Raw genomic sequence first — 27,085 nt, 5'->3', positions numbered from 1 at the left:
CCTAGTATATGTTAAAAATAAACCAGCATTGCCATGTAATTTTCCATATAGATGATGTAATTCACCGAACATAAAGCGATCTTTATAGATCTGTTGTATAGGCAAACGTTTTTTTTTATATTTTAAAATTAAATACTTGAGGTACGTACTTTCAGATAAATTTAATAACGAAACCATTTCTGATTTTAAGAGTGACATTATAATAAATTATAATTTACTACGAGTAAAATTTACTAGAGTAATGTACTCTTAAATCGCCTGTGATGGACTGTCGAAAAATTGTTATTAAATCGTATACATCACAATATCGCATTGACGGACGCCACGTAGGACACGTTATATTATCGGATTATCGCATTAACGGATAAACGGATAAACGCATCGGACGCATCGCATTGACGGATACTACTTAGGACACGGCGTAATATATTTTATTGCTCTGATATATAATATGCAGAGGCGTTCTCAAGATTTTTTAATGAGAAGGGGGAATATGAAAATGTATTAAAAAGTGAGCTGTATTATATTTTTAATTATAATGTTAAAATTGACAAAATTATTTAAATTTTACAAACCTTTTTTTTTTAAAAAAAAAAAAGTAATATCCTGCTTGAATATTTTAATTTCATTTTCATATACTACAAATTGCAAAATGTCAAACATCAAAGTAATATTGACTCATTCAAATTGAACAGATATCACTTAATACGTTTTTCGCTAAGAACGATTAATAACAAAACAAAAAAAAAAATTAAAACAGGAAAATATTTTATCACTTATAAAATAAAAACATCAATAAAGATAAAGCTAGCTTTATCTAGATTTGTAATCGTGGTCTCTCATAATAGACCTATAAACATTTGTTGATATTTGCTTTTAGTCTGTCATTTATTTACTAATTTTGTGAAAAATGGTATCGAGTCAAAAAATATTTATTTGTTATACATATATATATATTGTATTATTACTAAATATCAGTTGAATATAAAAATAAAATTCATTAAAGACCATGGAGGAGATTCATCCCCCTTTTTTGCTGTGAGAACGCACACGATGAAATGCAATCTAAAATAATAATAAATGGTTCACTAAATAATTTAATTATAACAAGTCTATTACTCTTGGTTTTGGTAATAAAATAATAAAAAAATAGTATAAATATTAAAAATCATTAAATGGTTAATACTCGTAAATTAATATATAAATAAATAGTTTATACATAGAAATAAATAAATAAAAGCTTAGCCTGGAATATTATTATATTTATAAAGTACGACCGGTTTCGAATTAAAAATTCATCATCAGACATACAATAAATCATGTATCAATAGTTACGTGCGCTTTTTACCAAATATATACGTGATGCTTGCATGTTGATCGTTGTTTATTGCATGTGCCATATTGGCGTTAGCAACGGAGGCACGCATCTTGAATTCGTGCATACCAAATCGACATCGACGTTTAACTTGTCAATATAGCTTTCAATACTTAGTTTTTATAAACAAAATAATGGATTGCATTAAATATCAAGCCATTTATTTTTAACTAAATTATGTTACTTTTTTTAATTAACTTCTTACTTTTACAAGTTAACTAAAAAGAAAAAGTAATATTTAACTTATAACTTACATTTTTCTATAGTTAAACTTAACGTAAACGTAGCTTAATTTTTTTTTTATAGCATTCTTCTATTTTTCTCAGCTTAACGAGTAAAAAAAAAAAAAAAAATGATTAACTTACTCAGCCTTGTAACCTGCACTATAAAATCCTTAAGAATAGCTATTCTCTTGAAAATTAATTTCGTTGTTCTTATATTGTATTAATTGTACATATTAATAACGATAAATCTGATTGATGATTAATAAATAAGATCATAAAAAATAAAAAAAATAAAATATATTACAAATTTTGAATTCCGTTCTGCCACCATGCTTCGGACTTCTTAATAACACAAACACTATAATGACGAAATTAATACTTAAACAAAAAAGTCGTTATAGCAGCCTATATAAATTATTTAAATTATTATTAGTCCTTCATTATGTTATTGCCGTATAATTTATGTACATTTATATGCATTAATAAATTATTTGTTTTAAAATATTATTTTGAAGATTTTCCAAAGTTATGTTATATAAATACTTCTAATACGTAATATATTGAATGTTATATCTTAAATAAATGCATCTGAGGTCAGTACAATTCAGATATTTTAAATATATTTATATTAAAATTACAAGACATTAGCTTTTTATTTGATAAAAAACTATAGGTACCTAATTAAAATATTAAGAAAATAACAGCTTATCATTAAAAGTAGCAACAATCTAAAAAATCTAAAATTAATTTAAAACAATCTTAGTTGAAAAATGAAATGATTTATTCTATGTATCACGTATGAAAACTTAATTATATATTACTTAAACATCTAAATGATAATTTTGTATTATTTTTGACATCTATCAATGATATTCACAATATCATTCATGAATTATACAATTATTAAACAACATAAATATAAATATTTAGTATATTTCACTAACAATTAATTTGATGTATTTTTTTTGTTTTTTATACAAAATAAGAAATTTTTGTAAAAAAAACACAAAAAAATATTTAATCGGAAAGTAAATGTGAACAAATATAAATATAACAATTCTAATATTTTCCTGATGAATTTTTAAGTTATAAAAAATTCAATACAGTGTTATTTGTTTCCGAAAGATATATTTCGATATTATGTAATCACCAGGATTGGGATTTTATAGCATTTGCTTATTTTTTATGAGATGCTTCATAATTAGCATAGTAAGCTAAAAATGTGTTTTATAATACAGAGAACTCAAATTAAATATGTGATTTTGCATATTTTTGCAAATTTTGCAATTTTTTAGGTTTTAGTGCTATTTTTTTTATTTTTTAAGATTTTTTGGATTTTCACTTGATTAATCAAAATTAATCATATTTTAAGAATAATATTTTTGTAAACCTGTTTTCAGATTATTGTCAATCGAATTGTCAAAATAAATACATAAATTAAGTAAATAGACCGACAAGCGAATCTTTTGATGCGATGCGAGTGTACCGCGCCGTTATTGTTTGTATTTTTACCAGGGACCAGAACCGTAACCGGTACTAGAACCGGTTAACCTTTAAAATTTAGGAATCGTAACTGAAACCGAAATCTTTATTTCCAAAAATGAAAAACTGTAACCGTAACCTTAATTATAAAAGGGTTAATAATTAACTCTTAAATATTTAAGTCAGTTATTTAGACTAGTAAAACTATGGTAATGACTATTTTGTTTTCCCATTTGTCGGTTCAGAAAAATAGTCAAATCTTTTTATGTTTTATTATTTTGTGTTGTAAACTATAATAGTGCAATGTTTATAATAAGTAAATTTGTAATATTATTATTATTATTATTATTATTATTATTATTTTTGGATGTTTTTTAATATATTACAATTTACAATTAGTATATTATCTATCTTGTCTATTAAGTATTAAATATAATTAATGTTTATACAAATGTGTAGCTACAATAGTAGCCAGTATTAACTTTGATTCCTAATTAAAGTTAAATTTTAAATTAAAGATATTTATTTTATCAAATCATAATATTTCACAATATTACAAAATATTTTACAAATTCTTATTATGGTTTGGAATAAAATAACTTAACCTAACTCAAAAAAATATAATAGGCTGATTTAATATATTTATAATTATTTTCTTTTAACTATTCATAATACCTTCTATTTTCATAAAATGATATAATTTAAACAAGAATAAATAAATAATTTCATATTATTTTTTAATAAATCTCTAATAATCAGAATTAACCAAAATTAACCGGTTCTAGAATCCTTACTCATTTAAAAAACCGAAACCGTTTACGGAACCCTTAAAAAATTAATTGAACAACCAAAACCGAAACCGGAACCGAAAAAACCTAGAGGTTCCAGTCTCTGATTTTGTCCCTTCGTTTGAACGTGTTGTAACTTTGTTTTAAAATTGCTCTCTGAGTTAGGTTAGGTAGGTTAAATGCTTACACTTAATGTGTGCAGCTCATAGTTCGCACTGAATAGCAGAACAGGGTAGATCTCATTTCAGTGTAGTAGATAAATTGATAACAAGTGTTAAACAAGTATTTAAAAATTTCTAAGTTGGTTACAATTATTTAAAAATAAACTTCCTAGTGTCAACTTGCTACTAGAACCAATTATTACGCGATGAGGAACCTAAATTAATACAGCATATTATTGCTCGAAAATACAAACGGGTTAAGGAAAAGTTACTCAGAGATCCTAATAGAAGACCCATCATTAACCTTCTGGAGAGATCAAATCGTAGACACAAGCTGGGGAATGGAGCCAGCCGAACAGATACCAACAGACCATCAGTTAGAATGGAAGACATGGAGAACCCTCAACAGAATGAGAGTAGATGTAGGCAGATCAAAATACAACATGTCTAGATGGGGCTACCTTAACGATTCTAACACAAAACGTAGATGTGGTCAAGAACAGATAATAGCACACCTATTAGTATGCCCAAGGAGCCCCAACAAATGTTCGGAAGATGACCTAATACAGACAAATGAAACAGCGGTGGAAGTTGCTCGTTTTTTGGACAACAGAAGAAATTTAATAATTGTTTACTATTTATGTTTTATTTTATTTATATAATTGATGTTGACTAGTTATAAATTATTAATAATTTTTTAACTTTTAATTTTTAACTCTATGATGTATATTTTATAAATGTTAAGTGGTCTGACACGAAAAAAAAAAAAAAATTATTTTTATAAAATAATTTTTAATCCAAGTACATCGGTCCAGTGTTATAATACAACTACCGGCCCACCGAGAACCTTTCCAGTATCCCGGTGGGCCAATCCGCCATTGCAAGGTACATACATTCTTCAAAATAAAAAACTGCAATTTTGTAATGAATTAGTATATACATTTAGCAATTTATATTAAATTTATTAAATATAAATTGACTAAATATAAAACAATTAAACACAAATAAAATAATCTGATCAGTAGATAATTTTGCTAAGAAAACGCTTTATAAAACAATAGTTAAAGTATAAATTTAAATTTTAAAATTATTCAGCTAAAAAAGTACATGTTAAATGAGTGACATTTTAATAAAATTAAAAAAAAATAACAGATACTTAATAACTTAATTTTGTACCAGTAATATAATGATAAAATTGAGCAAGAGTAATAAGTTGTATTAATAATTTTGATTACAAAAAATCATTAATAATACTCGGTAACAAATATTATAATTGTACTATAAATTAATAATTAATAATCACAATTGTATTACCAAATTTAATAATCTGTACATAATAATTTTTACAGTTAACTGTGATTAAACATTCTTTTTTTTTAAAAAAAAAAATAATTTCTAATGTAGAAATATCAAATACAGCAAAAGTTAATTCTATTAACAGCAAATGTTCATTGATTCAAAATATTATTTTAATGTCTTGATAAATAGTTGTACATATTTGAATATTCAATCTGTCTAGGTACTTTTATTTATCTACACTAAAAATTTATAAAACTATGATAATAATATTAGTAAAAATTATTAATTAAAACTCACATGTGATCATGTTTTAAATCCATAAAGTATTATGAACTAATGATAGAATGATTAAATATTTGGAAAATGAAATGACTAGACTAGATAATAATATATTTATCATTAAAATGGCAGCTTTATTAGGTTATATTTATTTAACCTTTAGTATGGATAAGTCATATGGTTTCTTTATTAACAAATATTTGATTCTGAGTAAATATTTATAAATGAGACTATGTAGTTGATCTGGCTGCCGTAAATGTAGCAGTAGCTGTTGCAACTGATCGCCAAATATGATAGCAAATAGCTTTTCCAACTGATTCAACTAGTGAATTAATCTCTTCAGAACCATTTAAATTTCTCCTGAATACAATATTAATTAAAGAATCTGACGAGGCAACAATATTTTCACTTAAATCTATTCCATTATCAATTATTATGAATGCATTAAACTCAACATTATCAGACAGATTTGGTAAAACTACTAGATATTGATGTTCTGTTTTATTACTGTTATAAATATGACAGCGAGGTGAATGTGTAGAGGACGTTGATATTGGTGTATGACCAATAATTAATTTATGTATTGAAGTAAACCATTGAGGTCCTTTACAAAGTTCTTCTATTAAAGGGCCCAATTTTTTGTCGTATTCGGACAATGGTTTCACAAGTCCAGATTTATTTACTAGTTCTTCTAATTCATCAAATGTAACACCTGTGGATCCAAGTTTCTAAAAAAAAGTTAATACATTTGATTATAAAGTTTAATAAGAATCAACAATTTAATTCTAAATTAATATATACCTGTTGATCTATCGGTAAGCTAAATGTTTGCCATAATAAATGAATTCGACAACGGTTGGCTGCTGTATCTACGGTATGTGCCACTAATTCTGCTGCTTTTTTTTCATAAAATTTTATCAAATTAGTTTTCTTAATCATTTGCTGATGATGATCATTCAAATCATTGATACGGCCATGATTTTTTTTTAATTTCTTCTTTAAATTTGATGATTGAGTAGGAGTTTGAGACCAATTAGTAGTATTATTTTCATCTAAACTACCCCAACAAGTAGAAGATCCTTCGACATTACCCAAGCTATCACTAGGTACACTAGAAGATAATAGGTTAATAGTTTGGTCAATTCCTTGAACTGATGGACGGATAGGCGTGCTGTGTCTTTGTTGCAAATTACAGTTCATTATTTCTTTTCTAGCAAACATAAGTTAAATATATATTTAACAAACTATATGAAATAGGATAAATAAGCATAGCATATTTGGTATAAAAAAAAAATTTAAAAAAACCAAAAAAAGTAATTTTGTGAATGAAAGACAGTATCTAAGTACTAATGTATCTAATGCTTAAAGCTCAATAAATTTGGCAATATTATTTTAACAATATAATATATCTTTTATTATTTTATTATCGGTGATGATCATTTTATTGAATATAATAAAGTAATTTTGTTAAAATATTCATATCAAAAAAGTAGTGCCAAGTTTTTAGTTTTTTATTCTCTGTATTTCATTCTCACTTTAAATTACTTTTATATATTTACAAACGATGAGATTAACATAATAAAATTTAAGGTTTTAGCCTTATTGGCTTTATTATAAAAAATATTTAAAAAAAATTCTATGAATATGAGATATATAATGTTATATACATTATACATATGGTCTAGCAATGAATAAAAATAAAATTAGAACTTCAAAATCTCAAATACTTAATCATATTAAAATATAATATACATAATATGCTAGTATACAAAGACTTACTTCTCCAATTTATCATTTTCATTATTTGTCAACAACACGTAATATGATAAATTAATTTCATTACTAGTGTCTAATAATAACTTTTTTACTGACGATAATGTCATAACCAGTGTTGCGTCATAAAGACCACATACTTCATATTGACTATCAATATACAGGTCATTTGATTCTGCTCCTGATTTATAGCATTTTGAATTCATTTGCAATTCTTGCCTTCGTTGTATATCACTACCAGCCATATGATGAACAAGAATAAAATCCTACAATTTATAATATTATTATTTTCATAATAAAATATTATGTTATTTATTTAATTTGAAAAAAAACTAATGTTCTAAATTATTAAATCATTATTACAGTTAAATCGTTGCCTGAAGAATTTTGATTCACTAAAAATTGATTATCATCATCATCATCATCATCATCATCAAATAGTGATGCTCCATCATCACCATCTACTAATGAACTGTCACAAATTTTTATAACAGCCATTCCATCACAATCTTCAGAACAATTTTCTAATAAATATTCATACAGTTGGAGGCCAGTAACAGATATTTGAGTGCGTTTGATAATACCTAAGGATTAAAATATTATGATTCCATTTATATAAATGTAAAATGCTTTAAATAATACCGGCTAAAACTAAACAACTGGAATATAAAGGCGGTAAAAGATAATACTTCAAAAAATCATCAAGAAATCCAGCAATAGCATTTTTTTTACTACTATTTCCTGATTTATTTCCACTATTTTGTACAGAGCTTCTCTGTTCTAAGAGCAATGAAAGATCACGTCCATAATTATTTCTTTTGCCAGTTTTTTGTTTTTGAACTAATTTACTAAGTCTGTCAGATAGTACACGTACATGAAAATCATAAGTAAATGAATGCAAATGCATATTCTGTATAATGTTTTCTGACTGATCCAAGAGTGAAAACTAAATAAATAACCAGAGAAGTAAAACATTAATAATGTTAGTAAATTTTTTTTAATATTAAATTAATAAGTGATTAATCAATAACCAAGTATTCTATACCTGTGATTTATGTTTATCTTCATAATATTCAAGTTGGTTTGTAATCCTCGCTCTTTCAACACCACAAAGTTTAACATAATAATATGGTTGACACACGCCAGTTTCTATAAGCAGTAATCCACCAGTAGCTCCGGGTACAGATTTTTTATAGTAACAAGTAGTGGATTTAGTGGAATCTGTTTCCATTGTTACACTAAAATATAATGTGCAAGTTAATTATTTAAATCCATTAAAGTTATTTAATAAAATTTATCTTACCCTTCATTAAAAGCACGTGGTTTGCTAGCTTGAATTACTTGGAAACCGCTAAAGAGACTATTTGTCTCAATGTAATGAGCATAAGCATTAGTCAATCGTATACATAATCGTTTATGCCATTGTGGTGGAGGTGGAGAAGTTAAATTTCTTGTTTTAGCTGCATCAACTAAATGTTCTCGTGTAGCAGCCGATTCTAAACGCCATCTAATAAAGTAAATTAAAACAGATATGAAGATCATTATAAATAATTATTGATTTTTTTTTTTTTTATTACCTAGGCAGAAACAGCAATGGTGTAAGACAATAATGAAGTAATCGGCTATGGTGATAAAATGCTCGAAAAGCTTCTTTTGTAATAGTTGCATCTTCTTGAATCCACATATCATATAACATTTTTTGATGTATTTCTGAAAAAATAAGTAACTGTTTACAGTTTGAAAAAAGTAGTTGTAAAAATATACCTATATAAATTTTAAGTAATTACTAAACTGTAGTTCAGTAAATATTGATGTATCTCAATATTTATAATTTATTTTTGTGTAATTAATAATAATTTATATTAATTTCATATTGTATACATTTCAAAAATACAAATTTAGACTGTTTAAGTACAACTAATGAGTCCAAAAGCACGCCCTCTGTAATTACAATAATGTTCGATTACTCTTTAATCATCTAGTATATCATCCACTTAGAGCTGTAAAGAATACTTTTAAAAAGTCTTTGGAATACTTTTCAATTAAGTAATTAGGCCACGATAAACTAAAATTATGCAGAGAAATAGTCGAAAGAGATGCATTATACGGTTCTTAATCACTTTCATCATCAGTATTTTAGCTAGAATTACTCATATTAAAACTTGAAGTAATTTTAGTAGCCAGTAGCTTATAAAAACAACTACACAAGTCTTTAAATTAATAAATAAAAACGATGTAGGCTTGTAGATACTTAGCGATTTGTGGGAAAATCATTGTTATTCTCGTTATCCCGTATAACCAGGCAGATATCGTATCTGATTTTAACAGTTACCTATCCAATAATACAAAAGGAAATTTTGTTATTGAATATCTATTTTCAGAAACCTGATTTTCACAAACCTCCGGGCTTTGATTATAATAGGCAATATTTTTCTTACCAAATATTTTGAATAAAAATAAAATATTCGAAAAAAAAACAAATTATTCAATACAAATAAGTATTTAATAGAAAAAAAGTATTTAAAATACCATTGAAAATACTTCGTTCTGAAAGTATTTAAAAAATTATTCAATACTTAAAAAAGTATTTGAATACTTTTATTCAAATATTTTTATTACTCAAATACCTTATAGCACTGCATCCACTTCACATTTAGTAATAGATAAAAAAAATCTTAAATTATAATGCAAAAAAATATACCGAAACAAAAATTTATTTTACAATGTTAAATTTAAGTCAGTGTGACTTTTACATGTAATAAATATAATGGCTTACATTTTTTAACAATAAATTATTGTAGACTTGTGTATTTTATAATTTATTTTTGTAGGATTCTTATTAATTGTATGAATTAATATTAAATTGTGATCGACCTACATTTATATTCTTGAATTTAACTTTAATTCTTTAATTTAAAGTTTGAATCATCTATTCATATTTTAAATAGTATAAATATGTATTGCTCTATCTTACCTATGCGACGTTGTTGTTTACTATTTCTCACCAACTGTTCAATATATAAATCATGAGCATCTTTTCCAAATTGAATTGATTTTGTTTTTTTATCATCAGTCTCATTATTATCTATAGGTTTTGTACGGTTATTTGGTAGTCTAGTGTTTTTCTCAAAAGTAACTTTATTGTTCCTAACTGTATCATGATCTCCAACAGCAGAAACATAACTCTTAAAATCCAATAATAGATCAATATTATTATTCATTCTTGAAGAATGGCTATGAACTCGGGTACCACCAAATTGACCATATGATTGAGTTGTTTTAAGTCCCATCATTTGATAAATAGATGATGTGAAAACAGTTTGTCGCCACTCTAACCAGCGACTTAAACGGTGAATGGCAATAGATTGATCATTATCATTATGACAGTTATATGATAATGTATGAATTGATTGACCAGACACACTCAACATTAATAATTTAGAAATTTTATTATTGAAAAGGTTCTTGTTTTGTTGTTTTTGATATATTTTATTATCAACCATGACATTTTTTTTAATATGATCAGTTGTATTATAACTTGAACTTATTGTCTGATCATTGTTAGTTGAAATATTAGTGTTTTCTAAAAAAATATAAATCATTAAACAAATTTTTATTTTTGGCTAAAATTAAATTAGTTATAACATATACTTGATGACTGTGTTAACTTAAAATATTTATTATAGTTAAATTCCTTTATATAAATAACTAACTAATATTTACCTTCTTCACTATTTGTGTTTTCTTCATCCTCTGGTACAATAAAACCATTATCTGTATCTGAATCACTTAATTCGTTATCTTTATTTCGATTTTGATTATGTTGTTTCCGTTTTTGTTTAATTCTTTTTAAAGAAATTACAGATGCAATTATTAAAACACAAGCAGCTGCAGGTGGAAATATGATTGTATTAGTGTCTGTTATTTGCCATTCGTAAAACACTAAGTTATTCATTAAATCATTATTCGGTTTTGGTTCCAGTTGCAGTGGATCAGTAGACCCAATTATTATATTGCTGCTGATGTCACCAGTTCGAGATTGACCATATTGTGTACGAGGAATGTAGAAGTAGCGAATTGATATAGTTAAATTATTTGATGTTGATGTTCCAAACCAAGATAAATGGGTTTTTAGTTCTCTAAGCACATGATTTATATGTATTCTATAATAAAAATTAAATTATGATATTAAATCTAAAAATAGGTTGTCAAATAATAAGTTGTTTTGTTTTTTATAACAAAATAAGAGAAAATAAAATTTAAGCAAAGTGTAAATCACATATTTATATGCATATAGTTAAATTATAAATAGTTTATGTAATTATTAAACATACCGACAGTATATTTGAGAATGGTGAGCCAGTGGAACTGATATGCGTGCTCCAAAAGCTATCCATTTGGATAAATATTGGATACATAATGGGTTAACATACGATTTAGAAGGTTGTTCAATTATAATGGGCTGTTCCCAAAGAAAACGTTCAATGTAAATGTCCCATAAAGAGTTAGTAACAGCTGAGGTCAATTTAATTTGAAGAGCTTCCATGTTGACCCGACCACGACGCCACACAAACAATTTAACTATAAATAACAATTATATCAATGCGTTACAGATATATAAAAAAAATGCACTTAATATTTTCGTATTATTTAATATTAATTATATTTATGCATGTAATTGGGTCTATACTCATTTAATTTTAAATAAATAAATAATAATGAAAACTAACTGTAGCCACTGTGGTCAACAACCGATTTCAAATCATCATCTATACGAGTTGCTTGTATTCGTCTTTTAAATAAGTCAAGGCTAATAGGATAATCATATGAAGTATCCATTGAATTATTATCTTTGTTCGAATAAATATCGAACAATACACATGCTAAACCTCGATTACCACTTGTGACACGAATTCCACCTGTACCACTTGTTCCAGCACTTGGTTGATTGTACATAAAAAACGATCGGATGATAGGTTTTTCTTGATTATCTGATGTATCATATACATAGTTAAATCTATGATGACGACTAGCATATTTTGGTGGGTATAACAATAATGCTGCAGCATTACGTTTCAAATTGTGATTAAACAATTTATTGATTTTTGTTTCAGCTGGCAATGATAACTAATAAAAAATTTAAAAAAAAAAGGGTAGGTATATTCAAACATAAAATAGTGCATTGAAATTAATTACTTTCATAGTGTAATCAGGAGGACCATCATATGGTTGTACATATCGAACATCATCTGGATATAGTCTACAAACTGGATTTCTATACAACATAGTTGTCAATACCTCTAATACGGCATCATTTAATCGATTTTGTAATACTTCAACCAAGTCAATACGAATTTCGGTGCCTATTATAATTAAAAATTAAATTCAATATATTTTACATACCAATGCAAACAATAATATTCAACTTACCAGCAGGTGATATACCATGAACTTTTAATGTTACATCTTCAACATCTCTTGAATCTGTATCGCCCCAATAACCTCCTAAAGAACGTGTCCCAGGAGTCTGAATGGATTTACTGTCTGAATACTAAAATTTAATAATCTAATATAATAGGGTAATTATATAAAAACATGTTTATTTTGTTCTTCCTTGACTAGAGGTAAACTCGAGTTAAACTATTCAAATTTTAATATTATTATAGTTTTTTCTACATTTTTCGATCGTTTACAATTCTTTAACACTTTATAGGGACATAGCATTCTTCATTTCTCTCCCAATTATTCTCAACATTCTCTTCTCCAAACTTTTTCTTTTTTCCTACTTTTATTTCTTATTTTTAAACATTTTTAGACATATTATACATAAGTGAAATTAAGTAAAAATGTACAAACATTAAATTCTTCAGAATATTTGCGATAGAAGTTTAAATTATTGGAAGGAACTACTAATGATGAAACTGTAGCTGTTGTTGAAGTAGCTGACGAACATCTTGAAATAGAATCTTCGTCATCTGAATCATATTGATATGAGTCCCCTAAGTTATTTTTTTGTTGTTGTTGACTAGAATTTTCATACAGTCTGAAAAAAAAATATAGTAATAAACATTGATACATAAAATATTTTTAAAAATTTACCTTAAATAAAATACAGAACCAGTTGATTCCTTATAGACAAACATATTGCGTCGATTTCGAACAGAAAACTTATCAAGTACAGTATGTAAAACTTGTGTACCAAGTAAAAGCATAGAAATAGAGTGTTGAAGCCTGGGATGAAGTGAAAATCGGGTAGACCACACAACAGGACATCTAAATTGGCCATTAGAAAAATGCTTAGTTATTTTTGGTATTTCTCTATTACCATTATCATCTATAAAACATCAAAAATAATAGAAAAAACTTTATTATGATTGTCATAAAACAAAGTTATTTGAAAATTTCAATATAAAAAAAATAATATAAGTCAGTGAAAACAAGAAGTATAATACATTATTATTATTGTTAAACATATATACCATCATCTGAATGAACTACTTCTTCATTAACAGACTCTAATAATGAATCACAAATTCTTGTATCATGTAAACGACAAAGTAAAAGAGTTTGATTAACTATTATAGCAGCTTGACGTATATTTTGTCCAACAATTTCCTTTACTGCAGAATATCTTCCTTGAATATCTAATTCCGTAAACCTGAAAATAAAATGTACATATGACAACAAGAAATAAATAAATCAATTAGAAAGTCATTTTACCGGCAATGGAAGTACAAGTTTACTGTTATTGTGTTGACTAAGTAGTTATTTTCAGATTTATTTTCTTTTTGGCACTGCTGTTCACCTTGAATTTTTAGTATTATCCAAAAATTTGGCAGCATTGATTGACTATTTTTTGTATTGGTTGATAAAGGTTTTGAATCACAATCATCAGTAACTCCAGTATTCTTATTGTCCGAAGTCATACTATCAGGATTAAGGTGCATATTTTTTTCCACAACATAAAATGTATTGTTTGTAGATTTTTCAAGAGTATAAAATCCACAATCATCTTCATTATCTTCATTGTATATTATATTCATTTGATCAAGTTTCTAAATCGTACAAAACTGAATATTAATATTGTTTATTAATATCAAAGTTATTTATTTAATATATATAAAATATTCAGTTTAAAAGAGAAAAATGTATGGACAAATTATTTCCATATTATATTTTATTAATATATTCGGATTCTTGATGAAACAGAAAACATAAGAAAACAAATAATTATCTACAAGTGTATAATATATACGTATAGATAGCAATATTAAGAAAGCACTATCTTGTAAGTTCAAACACTAAAATATATACATATATATTACAAATAGTTATATTTTACTAGTAATTTCTCCTCAAATTCAGTATATAAAACAATAATAAAATAATATATCTCAATATTTAATTCATATTTACATTAACAATCTTGAGGTTATCAATATTTATTTTAATAACAAAATTAAGAATATTATAAATTATAAATTTAAATTCACAATACACAGCATAACTGCAGTAAAACAATAATACATAAAATATTAAAGAAAGTTAAAAAAAAAAATTAAATTAAATTAAATTAAAAAGATTTAGTGAATTTTAAAATTATAACATACCTGTAAAAATATTGAAATACTATTATACTTAGAAGGGCCTGGTACAACGATATGAACAGGTATTTGTTGATGTTCGTTTGATGAAGTATACGGAGAATTTAAGACATGATCAATGACTTTTTCTAACGTATTTGGTGTTACAATTGGATCCTTTAAAAGACCAGCTGCCATTTCATCGCGCATACACCATTCTACCTAAAAAAAAATATAACATAATTAAACAATGTTATTATTTGAAATAATTGTGTATACCTCAGCTACAAAAGCGGCTAATCCTTGTGCATGCCGAAGAGGTAAACAGGAACTCAAATAAATAAATGGATTTTCATAATCTTCAGGTTGTTTCCTGTGAATGAAAATTGTTTTTATAGAAACTATAATATTTATTTTGTAGTTATACTGACATTGATTGGGTAGTTGAATTGTTAATAATTGGAAAATGTAGTTGCTCTGAACTATTCTTTTTATTAAATATATCATCGTTTCCATCTTCATTGACATCATCATCATCATCATAATCATTATTTGGTAACATTAAACAATACACATCTAATGATACTTTCAAATTAGCAAGATCTATGGTTCTAGTGGATTGACTGTCATCATCTTGATTCATTAACTCAACTATATTCAAATAAATAAAATAAATTATTAAATAATAATAAATAAAGTAATAAATTAAATAAAAAAAAATTGAGCAAAGTTTATTTTACAGTTAAATCTACCTCCTAAAAAGTTTTTTAATGAACCTAGCTCACACAGTATATTGTAAATCCTCACCAAACAATGTACGTTAATGATTCCAACATTATAAGAGTTATACTCTAAATTACTTACGTATACAAGTAGGTAACGAACGTACCGAATGACTTTTTGTCATTGTGTTCGTTTTAACAGTACATACTAAATGTACAAATAAGGGGAATATGTCTTGTTCATCTATTTCGTGTATATCGAAATGTGTTTTATTTAAATTTTCTCCCATTAACATATTGTTCAGAAATTTTTTTCCATTACTAGATAATCTGGTTCTTGTGTAATAATTTTCTTCATGATCTTCACAATCCTGAAAATAATTTGAAATTTATTAAACTATAGATTAATGAACATATAGCTATAAATATAAACAAAGTAACTCACTAAATAGTCCACAACATCATAGAAATAATAATCAGGATGACTGGCAACAGGTCGCAGCATGTGACGATCTAGTGTTGATGAGAATGTTGTGTGTATCATATCATGATGAGATTTTAAAGTTTTATTATCAGCAGGGCAAATAGAACAACTACTGGCATTTTTTTTAAAATGATCGCACACAACCTATTAATACAAATAACATATATGTTATTAGTATGTTGTCTATAATCATGATTATTAACTATTAGATAAATGTTCCAGTTAAAGTATTAAATCAAATATTTATGATATATATTCACAAATAACTAGGTAATTTATGAAATAACTAAAAAATGTAAGTAATGTATATAATTTATATTTTAATTAGTTATTTTATACATTTTCGAGGTTTACTTCGTTAATATGTCATATTGTACAAAATATGTACAATATCGTTATTTTACTTACTTCAAATGAAAGTATTACATTATAATCTGCGTCAACTGCGCGGTTACTGAGGAAGTGTAAAAAAATTTGTAACATTTTTTTGGTAAAAGTGCACTTTTACCAAAATATGTGATAAAAAGTGTGTTTGCAGAAAAAAGTTAATATTGAGCAACTTTAAATTCCACAATAGCTTTGCGTGTACAAATAAAATATAATACATTTTAAATTTAAATTTATTCTATATTTTAACGAAAATCAAACTAAAATTGTATAAAATAAAATTTATTTATTACAAGAATATTTAATAATCTATGAAATAACTAGTTAAAGTAAAAATTTTCATAAATAATTTCAAACTTTAACTAACACCTAGAGATAATTTATGAAATACCTAGTTATTTTATAAAATAATGGAATTATTTAACTGCTTTAACTGGAACAGATATAACTTTAGTATTTATTTAAAACATTAAAATCAATAGTGGTAGAAATATTAATTTAATTTAATAAATTGATATAAGTAATTTTTTGATTAAAAAATAATTATAGCTTTTACATTTCCTAAGTCAATAATGATAATCAAATTTTATCGATTAATTTATCTTATAATTACATTAAGACTACATTTATTATTTTTATTAAAAATAAATGTAATATTTCAATAAAAAATTAATATATTATTTTGCACATCAAGTTAAAATATTAAAAAGCAATTTTATACATAGTTTTAATATTTTATAAAATGTTGGTGGTTTAACAATTTAATTTCTTAAGTTTTGAGGTTATAATTATTTCTTTTCATTTATAGTAAAATGGTATTATTTAATAAGATTCATTTTAGTTATTGAAAAGAAGGATTATCATCAAAATTATCTTTCAATAAATTCCTAACCCAATTTTTTTCTGTTAATTAAAAGAAATAATCATTAAGTTAAAAACATTAAGAACTTGAATTGTCAAAATGTTCAAGAATTTAAATCATAATGGATAAATATAACAAAATAGATACTTTTAAATTTTATAAAATGTACAATAAATACCAATCATTAAATATGAATACTAACAATATAAGTAAATTATGGTACATTGAAACATTACAAGATACTCAAATATTAAATTATATTAATTACTATTTACAATATTAATACATTTATTGAACATAATATAAATCCATTTTTTCCAATAGTTAAAAATATAACTTAAATGTATCAAACAACTACTTAATAAATATTATTTACCTTAAGGTAATCAGTTATGTCGAACGTAATGAGACGATGTTGGCATCGATCTACTGCACGCTGAATATCTAAATACTGAACATTTAATCCCAGATGTAAAGCATGAAACACAGTAGTTACTAAGCTTCGATCATAGACAATTTGAATTTTATATAAATATTTGTCTAATAACATTGGATCTACTACAAAATGAATATTTTATTAAAAAATAAATGTATATACACGTTTATTCGAATAGGTACCTGGTTCATCAAAAACAATTTTTTTTCTACTCGAAATTAATACATTTTCCTCTTCATCTTCATCACTATTTGTTGTTGTACTACTACAAGAACTACTATTATCAATGTATTCATTAATAATGGTTTGATCAAATGTATTACTGTCGGACATCAGTACATTTTCTATATCTTCTTGTCGACAGTCATAAACTTCAACAAACATATTTGTTGGATAATCCTGTAAATCTTCATCAACACCAGTTTGGAAACAGTCCTGAGTATCTTTAATATCAGGAGTACAAAAATTACGTTCATGTCTAAGTTGAGCCCAAGGCAAATCATTAGTGTCTTTATAATATGGTTTAGATCCCACAGACATTGTTCTATAGTAATGTATAGAATGTTCTTGAAGCTGTGCACTCAATGATGATACTGATTGGCCATTAGTCTTAGTATAATGCCATGTATTAGCTCTTGAACGACCTAATGGTTGGAGGTTATCCTGAGAAGAGCTTTCAATAGTACTACATTTATCTTCAACTAACGAAGGAGCAACAGTTAAAATTAAACGGCTGTCGTTAATTCGTTTTACGAAACACTGACCAATATCTTGATCATTCACTTTTGATACCATCTGTTTCATATTTATTGATGTATTTGAGTCACTAACATCAAAAGATCGATGATTGATTGTCCGTAATCGAAAATAAAATGAACGCTCTAACATATAGTTCAATTTTTTTTCATTTCTTATAGTATTTAAATCGGCTAAAAAATATATATTTATGTTCAATAAGTAATTAATAATTATAAAAAAATTTATGAAAATTAATAAAAATTTGTATTCAATAAATTAAATTAAATTATATTCATACCAGGATCAGTATCTTCAGACGCAGTAAAAAGACTAAAAGTCAAAGAAGAATAATGTCTGCATTTTGGCAGTAAATTTAATAAACTAAATGTAAATGGTGATTTATATATGCGACCATCATCAATAATAATTGTTTTATTCTGTTGTTGGTTTTGATTAAAATAATCAAAATCTAGATTATTAACTGAAATATTTGGGTCCATGCACATTTGATGCATATGTTGAAATGTATATAGCGATCCAATACAATCGGAATCAACTTGACATATCTAAAAATTAAAACATATACTTATACATTTTAAATAATATAATGAATAATACAATAAATATGAATTTTGACAAGTATTTTAAAATATAGTACCAACCAATTTTATTTTTTTTCAACTTAAAATTTTTAAATAGACTTAATAATATTTATACTTATATACATAATTAATTCTTAAGATAAGTTTTTGATTGAAAACTTGTTTTCTTCATATTATTAGATTGGGTACATAATTAAGAAATATTTTGGTACATACCTATTATGAATACTTAAATCATTTAAATATATAATATAATGTAGTATAAATTATATTTTATTATAATTTAAAAAACTGAACCATTTATAAATAAATTGCATTATATTAAAAAGTCCTTTTTTCTCCAGATTTAGTTAAAATTAAAATATAACTAAATTAGGATAAAATTAAATTAATAGTTGTAAGAATTAAAAGTATTAAAAATTAACATAAAATACTTCCACTATGAAACTAAAAATTAAATAAATAGTATACAAATGCTTAGGTTTTCTAAGTGTTTTAATTTTTTCAAAATACATTTTACATGTTTACTCTTTACTATCCATATATAATTGTTCGTTTATAAATATATTGAATTGTTTATTAATGAGACTGGGATTTCGATGCATTTTGCATTGTTTCCAAAGCTAACTGTGCGATGCTCGTTTTGTCATAAATTTGTTTTATGTACTTTTGAATGAGAATAATGAAAGAATAAGAAGAAGAATAAGAAAGTTTATTTTGAATTTTTTGGAATTCTTTAGTTTTTTAGATAATTTTCTTAATGTTTTAGGGCATTTTAGAGTTTTTGGAGCATTTTTTGAGTGTTAGGAAACAAAATATGAATTAGAAATTTTATTTTAAGATTTTTACACCAACATGATCTTTATATAAATATAACAGATTATAAGTAGGTACTCAGAACTCGTAGTATATAATCAGACAATTGTTGAAATGTATCAAAACTTGGATAACGAGTGTAAAACGATGTGTTTTTTTTTTCAGATTAAACGAAATACAAGTCTATGATACATTATGTACAACTTTTTTTTTAAATTTGTACTAATACTATACTAAACATACACTTGTAATATATTTTTTGAATACATTTAATGTCATTTTTATAATGCATTTTATAAGATGTTCCGTCTTTTAACTTTTTTTTATAGTTCATATAGGTAATTTTATTTTTACTTAATGTATAAAAAATAAAAATTTGAGTGCATTTTAAGTGCATTATTTGAAATTTTTAGGTCATAAAAGTATATTTTTTAGGGAATTTTTTGGGGTTTTTTAGGGCATAAAAATCCCAACCCTATTATTTAATTACAAAAACATTAAACATTGAATTATTTTCTCTAATATCTTAAAAAGATAATCTCAATTACATGGTAAAGAGTGTATTATAAACTTTATTTAAAGTTTATGGATACAAGTTGCTTCTCTGCACATATAGACAAAAATGTTAATAGTAGGATTAGGGCCATAAGAAAATGAAAAACAATCATTATTGACATCACTAAAAAAAACTATTACAATTAGGAATTGATAAAATAAAACCAACTAATCAATTATTAAATTTATTTATACTGTTTTACTAATTAATAATAAAATATTATTCTTATACAATAAAGTAGAGCGCAATTTTTGTAGAAGTGTGAATAAACGGGTTACAACTCATTAGCGCACAATTTACGAACTATAGAAACCTTTTTTTCCGATAAATTTAACTACGTACATTACCTGCGTACCTCTCTACATTTTCGAATTGGTCATTACTGATGGTGAAAACATAAAGGTCTATTTCAACACATTCTATACGGGTTGACCGGGCGGTAACCGGGGAAAATAATTTGAACCACGACAATATTTCTTCACCGGCCCGGTATAGAATTGAATAATCGTAAATAAACAACCGAGGAAAATTTCAAGGAAAGGTATTTACGTTTTCAAATTTGAATTTGCACTAACAATAATTATTTGGCTACATTTTGTATTGATCAATAAAAGGTGATTAGTTGTTCGTGATTAGTAGCAAAATGTAGTAGCAAATATCAACGAATTCACTCCAATAATAGTCGTGTATAAATGATTAACGTATTATTTTATTTTATATCATAAGTAAAAATAGTACAATTAATTTTTAATACATTATAGGCATATTAAAATATTTACTGACTGTTTAAACTATAACTATTAATTTCAATTTTAAACAAAGTTTTTTGTAGTAAATATCAAGAAATTTTAGTTCAATGTAAAAATCAGTAGTTACCTACTTGTAAAAAAAAAGAATTGCAATTGCAATTAAATTATTTTGGTTAGTCGTTATTCTCAACGTACATATACTTCAAGTTCCCGATTGTAACTGATAATGTTTGATCAATATTTGAAATGATAAATATATCGTTAAAACAAAAATCCGTCATGTGTAAATGTAAGTGTCCAGATAAGTTTTTAAATCCAAACATTGAATTTAACTCTTACCTAGTATTTACTACCATTGATTAAATATTTAATCAATGTTACTATTTAGTCTAATATTTATGGTTTATAAGATATATAGGTTTTAATAAGTATTAAAAATTGTAATTCATCCGTTCAGGACAAAAGGCGATACATTATTTTCAATTTAAATGTGTTACCGGCTTCCTATTTTAATTTTTAAACATTTTTGATCATCTTTAGATGTACTTTGTGTGGTTACTGGTTATTTTTCAAATTGAGTGTTTGGTTTTCAATAAGAAATTTTATGTACTTTCTGTTTGATTTAGTTTGTTTTTATTAAATTTCAGTGGCATAATTTGATAATGTTTAGGGAGGGGTGGATCATATTTTTGTACATGAACAATTATTACTCGCAAAAATTTTTATTATATAGTAATTAGTTAAATATAATGTTCTAGGACTAAAAATATATTTCAGACAGAACCAAATTTTTTTAATAGTTTGGAATTATTTTCAAGCCAGGCCTGGGCTTTTTTTTTAAAAAATATTTTGGACTGAACCGGACCGGGCTTTTTTTTATTAAAAAATATTTTGGACCTGCTCGGACCAGGCTTATAAAAAATATCTTTAGACCAGAATGGACTTTTTAAGAGCTTTTAATGATTTTCGGCCCGGACTTGAGCTTTTTTTCACAAACATTTTTTGGACCGGTCAGACCCGGCTGGGCCGTAAATTTATGGCCCTTGCAGGTTTTTAGTAAATAGAAGCGCCTGTTTTGAACCCGATCTGCCCGATCGATATATATTATAATATATATATTTATATTATTAATACATGTATAATTTATTAAGTAAATATAATTTTTGTAAGCATAGGTAATAATGATCATTATAATGATTCCAAATTAAAAATAAAACATCTATACATAAAATTCGATAAGAATTATTATAACTGAAATAGTGTATAAAATCTACAATAGTATAATATAGTAATAACAAGAAACACCTCTAATATTTGAATATTATATAATCCACAAAGAGTATTATTAGATTTCAATATTGTTAAAACTTTAGTATTATTTTAATTAGAAAATATTCAGGATATCTATTTCAATGAATGTTCTACTCATAAATTATAATATATTAGCAAAACAAAATTTCATTCCAAGTTTTTTATAATTCCAAGTGTATGGCTATAATAATGTATTAAGATTTATCAATTAAGATTTTTTTTTAAATTATAACTACTTAATTTCGGCAAGAAAATATGAGAAATGAATAAAAAAAGTTAAAATAAAATCTGTTGTAAAATAAAAACATGTTTAAATTCAATATTCACGAATAATGATAGTCATTTGAACCATTCGGTTGGGTAATTCACCAAATTACAATAACCATTTGAATATCGTACTTAAATAAGTTTGTGATTACATATTAAATAAATATATAGAATCTACTCAATAATAAAAGTACATGTTTTGAATACAAAATATGTCATAATAAATATGAGTAATTGGGACTTGATTATATTTTTTGGTATACAGGAACAACTTTTGAAAAATACATAGAAAAATTATAATTTAATAAAAGAAAAAACAAAATCCAATTATACAATTATGCATTTAGCTTTCATATATAAATTATTTATGTTTTAAGTCATTTTTATACAAAAAGGATAAAGCTAAATAAAAATGTAGTCAAAATGAATTTATTCATATGAAAAACAAGGTAAAATTATAACAAATGTTTCTATCTAATTGATATATTCATTTTTTGGAAATAATTGAAATGGTAAAATAAATATAGGAGAAGATTAATAGTACAACTATACGAATAATTAATAAGAATAAGGATTTATTTAATAAAAAAAAAACAAATGTCTTCTATGTTAAAAATAATTTTGAGAGCACTTTTTATACAATTTTTAAGAAAAAATTCTAGTAAAAATCCTAATAAAGGTATTTTTCTTGTTTTTTACAGCATTTAAATCCATTCCCTAATTATAACTATCTATAATAATATCTAATAATATTTTTTTGAATATTTATTAACACAATTACGTGTTGACATGTATAATCTTCTCTATATAAAAAATTATAAACGCCTTTTAATTAAAAAAAATGTATACCTATACCTTAACTGAAAATTGCATAACTGCTTATTACTAAAAAAATATTCAGTACAAATTGTGTTAGTGTAATAAATGTCAGTAATAATACAGGCCTAAAATTCTGTAATTAAGTTTATTCTTATAAAATAGTTTATTTTTTCTTTTACACATATATAATAACAGTTATGCCTATGACGAAATAATATTTTTTAAATATTATAAAATGGTAATTGAAACATGCATAGCTATAAAGGTACCAATTTGAATTTGATATTAGATAGTAGTTCTAGTTTACACAACATCAATTTTAATTTATTAAAGATATTGAATTAATAAAAATGTAAACTAAAGATAATTTTACTGTTATTCATTTTTAATTATGTGAAAAACTTTTGTTTGTATAATACACAAAAATACATTAATATATGCAGAAAAACTAATTGACTGAACAAACTATTTAAATTTTAAATATAAAATTAGTTTTATTATTAATTTTATTTTAATCTTATAATCATGATCAGGGACTCCACAAGTGGGAGGGGCTGTTGAACCTAAAGTACAGGTACCAAGCTATTTTAACACAAGTAAATGTTATTTTACGTAATAAACCCATATAATATATATATATGTATATACTGCATTTTATTTTTCGTACAACTTCAATAACCAATTTAGATAAGTACTGAGAATACCTTATATTACTAGCAAACAATTTAAATAAATTAGTTACTTGTTAGTTGTTATTTTATTAGTTAGCATTTATACTTTGGTTTAAATATGTTTAAATATATTTTAAAAATATCAATAAGAAGATGATTTTCGATTACTGTAAAATATAAACTAATATTAAATTATTTTTTTAAGCATATTTTTAAATATCACAATTCTATAAATCTTATCTACCACGTTAAGCAGATAAATGGAAGAAAAATTATTACTATTACATAGAATATTTATTAGATTAAATATAATAATAATACAATATTCAGTATAGACAGATAAATAAGAATTATATTAAAGACAAATTATGAAAATATCAGCCTAAAGATTTTACCATTCATTAATATAATAATATTATGTGTCATTTATTATTGTAATATATAAATTAATGCTTTAATAAATACCAATCATATACATTAGTTAATAATAGTTAACACAATGTCAATAATCAATAGAAATCAAATAATTTTTCCAATTCACCATTTGCAGATTAAAATAAAATAAACCACGCGCTTTTTAGTCTTTACAACAAATAAATTATATTAATTAAAATATTAAGTACATGATAATTTTTGCAACGGCCATTTCTGTAGATCTCCGAAGTGCGTCGTGACTGAATTAAGTTGGAGGAGTTGAATCTCACTGTGCATATTTGCAAAATATTTTATTATATTATAGTGAACAGACTACTTCTCCACTTAATTCATGAATTCACATGTTCAAAATATAGATAAAAATTAGGCCGTTGCTACTATAACTAATTAAAAAAAAAATATTACAATTTCATAAAATAATTTATATTATAAATTACTCAATAATAATAATAAAAGTAAAACCCCAAATGATTAAATTTTGATGAAGTAAAAATACGCTTGAATAATCTTGGCCTGATCTAAATAAATACATTATAATGTCTCCAGGCCAATCGTATGCGTAAATGAAATTTTAAAAATATATCGAAAAACCTACACAGTATATCTCTCAGTATTTAGATAAATTATTCATTTTTTTTTTTTAATTAATTATATTCAAATTTTTACTTTCGAATAAATAATAGATCTTATTATTATCTTCGATCTATGAATAAATTTAATCGGTAAAGAATTTCATAAAATATTTGAAAAATAGCCAAGACGTGATCTCAACCATGAAAACATAGATTTTAAATTATAATAAATAGCTATCAAGAATGTTTTTACTTTTTTAAATATAATAAATGTTTTTGATAAAAAAAAAAAAAAATAATGGAATAAAAATATTACTACAGTTAAAAAAATCCCATAAAAATTATGTTTTTATGAATACCATACATACAAAATACATTTTTAACCATACAAACAATTAATAAACTAATAATACTTTTCAAGTTAAATTATAAACTGATATTCAAATGAACTATTACAATTATATGAATAAAAATGAAGACTCAATAAAAATATAAAAACTTAAAGTATAATTTCGTAAAATTTCAAATCTATAATTATACCATACAATATAATTTTAAGTACATTTAACTATGTTTACTAATAGAAATAAGACAAACAATTACTAAAGTTTATGAAAATTTACAGAGATGATAGGTGCGAAAAATCTTACTATTTTGATTATTACTAAAATGTCGAAATTCACCGAATCCAATCAGCTGGAAGAGTTAGATCTGGCATGGAATGATATTAAAAGATTATTTTATATTTTATATCAACGTAAAAGTATATGACATGCCTTGATCCAAACTTCCAACTGATTGGATCATCGGTTGTTAACCATGAGTCTCGTTCCAATAATTATCCATGAATAAATAGCCGAGAAACGAATTCATTTGTTTATAAGAAAATTAAACTTCACAACATACTTTGAAAAACTTACGAGTTTTAATGAATTACGGATAAAATAAAAGAGTGTAAAGTCTGTAGATCCATCCTGGACACGAAACGAACACAAAACAATACGATATGAATCAACAGCCATTCAGTGTACTTACTTATATACTACCTATTTAAGAGCGAGGCTCAAACAAAAGATAAGGCAAAAATAAATACATCGTTTGACGAATGTGCACGATATTTAAGTACCTACGTGTTATCTTTTGAGTGGCAATGCTTAGATGACTGTTTAACGAAAAATAGTAGATATTACATAAACCTTCAAATAAGTGACTGATAACGATTATAATACTCTAATGAAAAATAAGTAAACTATGACGAAATATCATTCGACGAGAAAACAAATAATTTTTTCAGTACTTATAACAGTACAAGTCGTAAAAAGAAAAAACTTCCATACGAATAGGAAAAAAATCACACAGGTGCATATATGCACCTAAGTGTATACGCGTATATACTATTTACAGTTAATATTGATTTCGACTTGTACAATGATAATCATACACGTACACAGAATCATTTGCTAACTATCGTTTATTAACAAAATTAAAAAAAATTAAGAATTTCGAACATAAAACTAAGTTGTAAATTAGACTAATATTTTAATACTTGACACGTGTAAAGCAGAAGTTTATAAAGACGTTTGTGTTATTCAATATATTTTACTTTAACTTAATACTTAAAATGTATATACTATACGGTGTTTATCTCTCTTCGATTAACTTTAAGAATATTATTTTTATTTCCTCATCAAAAA

The 27,085-nt window shown here is 24.7% G+C and overlaps 1 protein-coding gene across 6 annotated transcripts in view; it reads right to left on the bottom strand.

The window, feature by feature from the left end:
- Positions 1–5,526: 5,526 nt before the first annotated feature.
- The window catches only part of LOC112685558, a 46,162-nt gene continuing 24,603 nt past the window's right edge, over positions 5,527–27,085 (bottom strand). For all 6 annotated transcript variants that reach the window (XM_025557487.1, XM_025557481.1, XM_025557486.1 and 3 more), the window contains exons 18-43: positions 18,892–19,159; positions 18,038–18,784; positions 17,796–17,977; positions 16,132–16,314; positions 15,829–16,057; positions 15,396–15,615; positions 15,244–15,337; positions 14,992–15,186; positions 14,102–14,436; positions 13,861–14,039; positions 13,481–13,715; positions 13,238–13,424; positions 12,812–12,932; positions 12,578–12,744; positions 12,112–12,508; positions 11,716–11,962; positions 11,105–11,544; positions 10,356–10,964; positions 8,959–9,091; positions 8,685–8,888; positions 8,427–8,619; positions 8,024–8,327; positions 7,745–7,965; positions 7,388–7,647; positions 6,410–6,818; positions 5,527–6,336 (exon numbers count right to left, since the gene is read on the bottom strand). In XM_025557487.1, the coding sequence (XP_025413272.1) occupies positions 5,839–6,336; positions 6,410–6,818; positions 7,388–7,647; positions 7,745–7,965; positions 8,024–8,327; positions 8,427–8,619; positions 8,685–8,888; positions 8,959–9,091; positions 10,356–10,964; positions 11,105–11,544; positions 11,716–11,962; positions 12,112–12,508; positions 12,578–12,744; positions 12,812–12,932; positions 13,238–13,424; positions 13,481–13,715; positions 13,861–14,039; positions 14,102–14,436; positions 14,992–15,186; positions 15,244–15,337; positions 15,396–15,615; positions 15,829–16,057; positions 16,132–16,314; positions 17,796–17,977; positions 18,038–18,784; positions 18,892–19,159 (7,257 nt within the window). In that variant the 3' untranslated portion in view covers positions 5,527–5,838. The remainder of the gene's footprint in view (positions 6,337–6,409; positions 6,819–7,387; positions 7,648–7,744; positions 7,966–8,023; positions 8,328–8,426; positions 8,620–8,684; positions 8,889–8,958; positions 9,092–10,355; positions 10,965–11,104; positions 11,545–11,715; positions 11,963–12,111; positions 12,509–12,577; positions 12,745–12,811; positions 12,933–13,237; positions 13,425–13,480; positions 13,716–13,860; positions 14,040–14,101; positions 14,437–14,991; positions 15,187–15,243; positions 15,338–15,395; positions 15,616–15,828; positions 16,058–16,131; positions 16,315–17,795; positions 17,978–18,037; positions 18,785–18,891; positions 19,160–27,085) is intronic.

Source organism: Sipha flava, unplaced genomic scaffold (assembly GCF_003268045.1).
Source record: "Sipha flava isolate LNK unplaced genomic scaffold, YSA_version1 282_pilon_pilon, whole genome shotgun sequence".
Taxonomy (NCBI): Eukaryota; Metazoa; Arthropoda; class Insecta; order Hemiptera; family Aphididae; genus Sipha; species Sipha flava.
The sequence above is the reverse complement of the archived record's forward strand: the minus strand, read 5'-3'. Positions and strand labels throughout refer to the sequence as shown.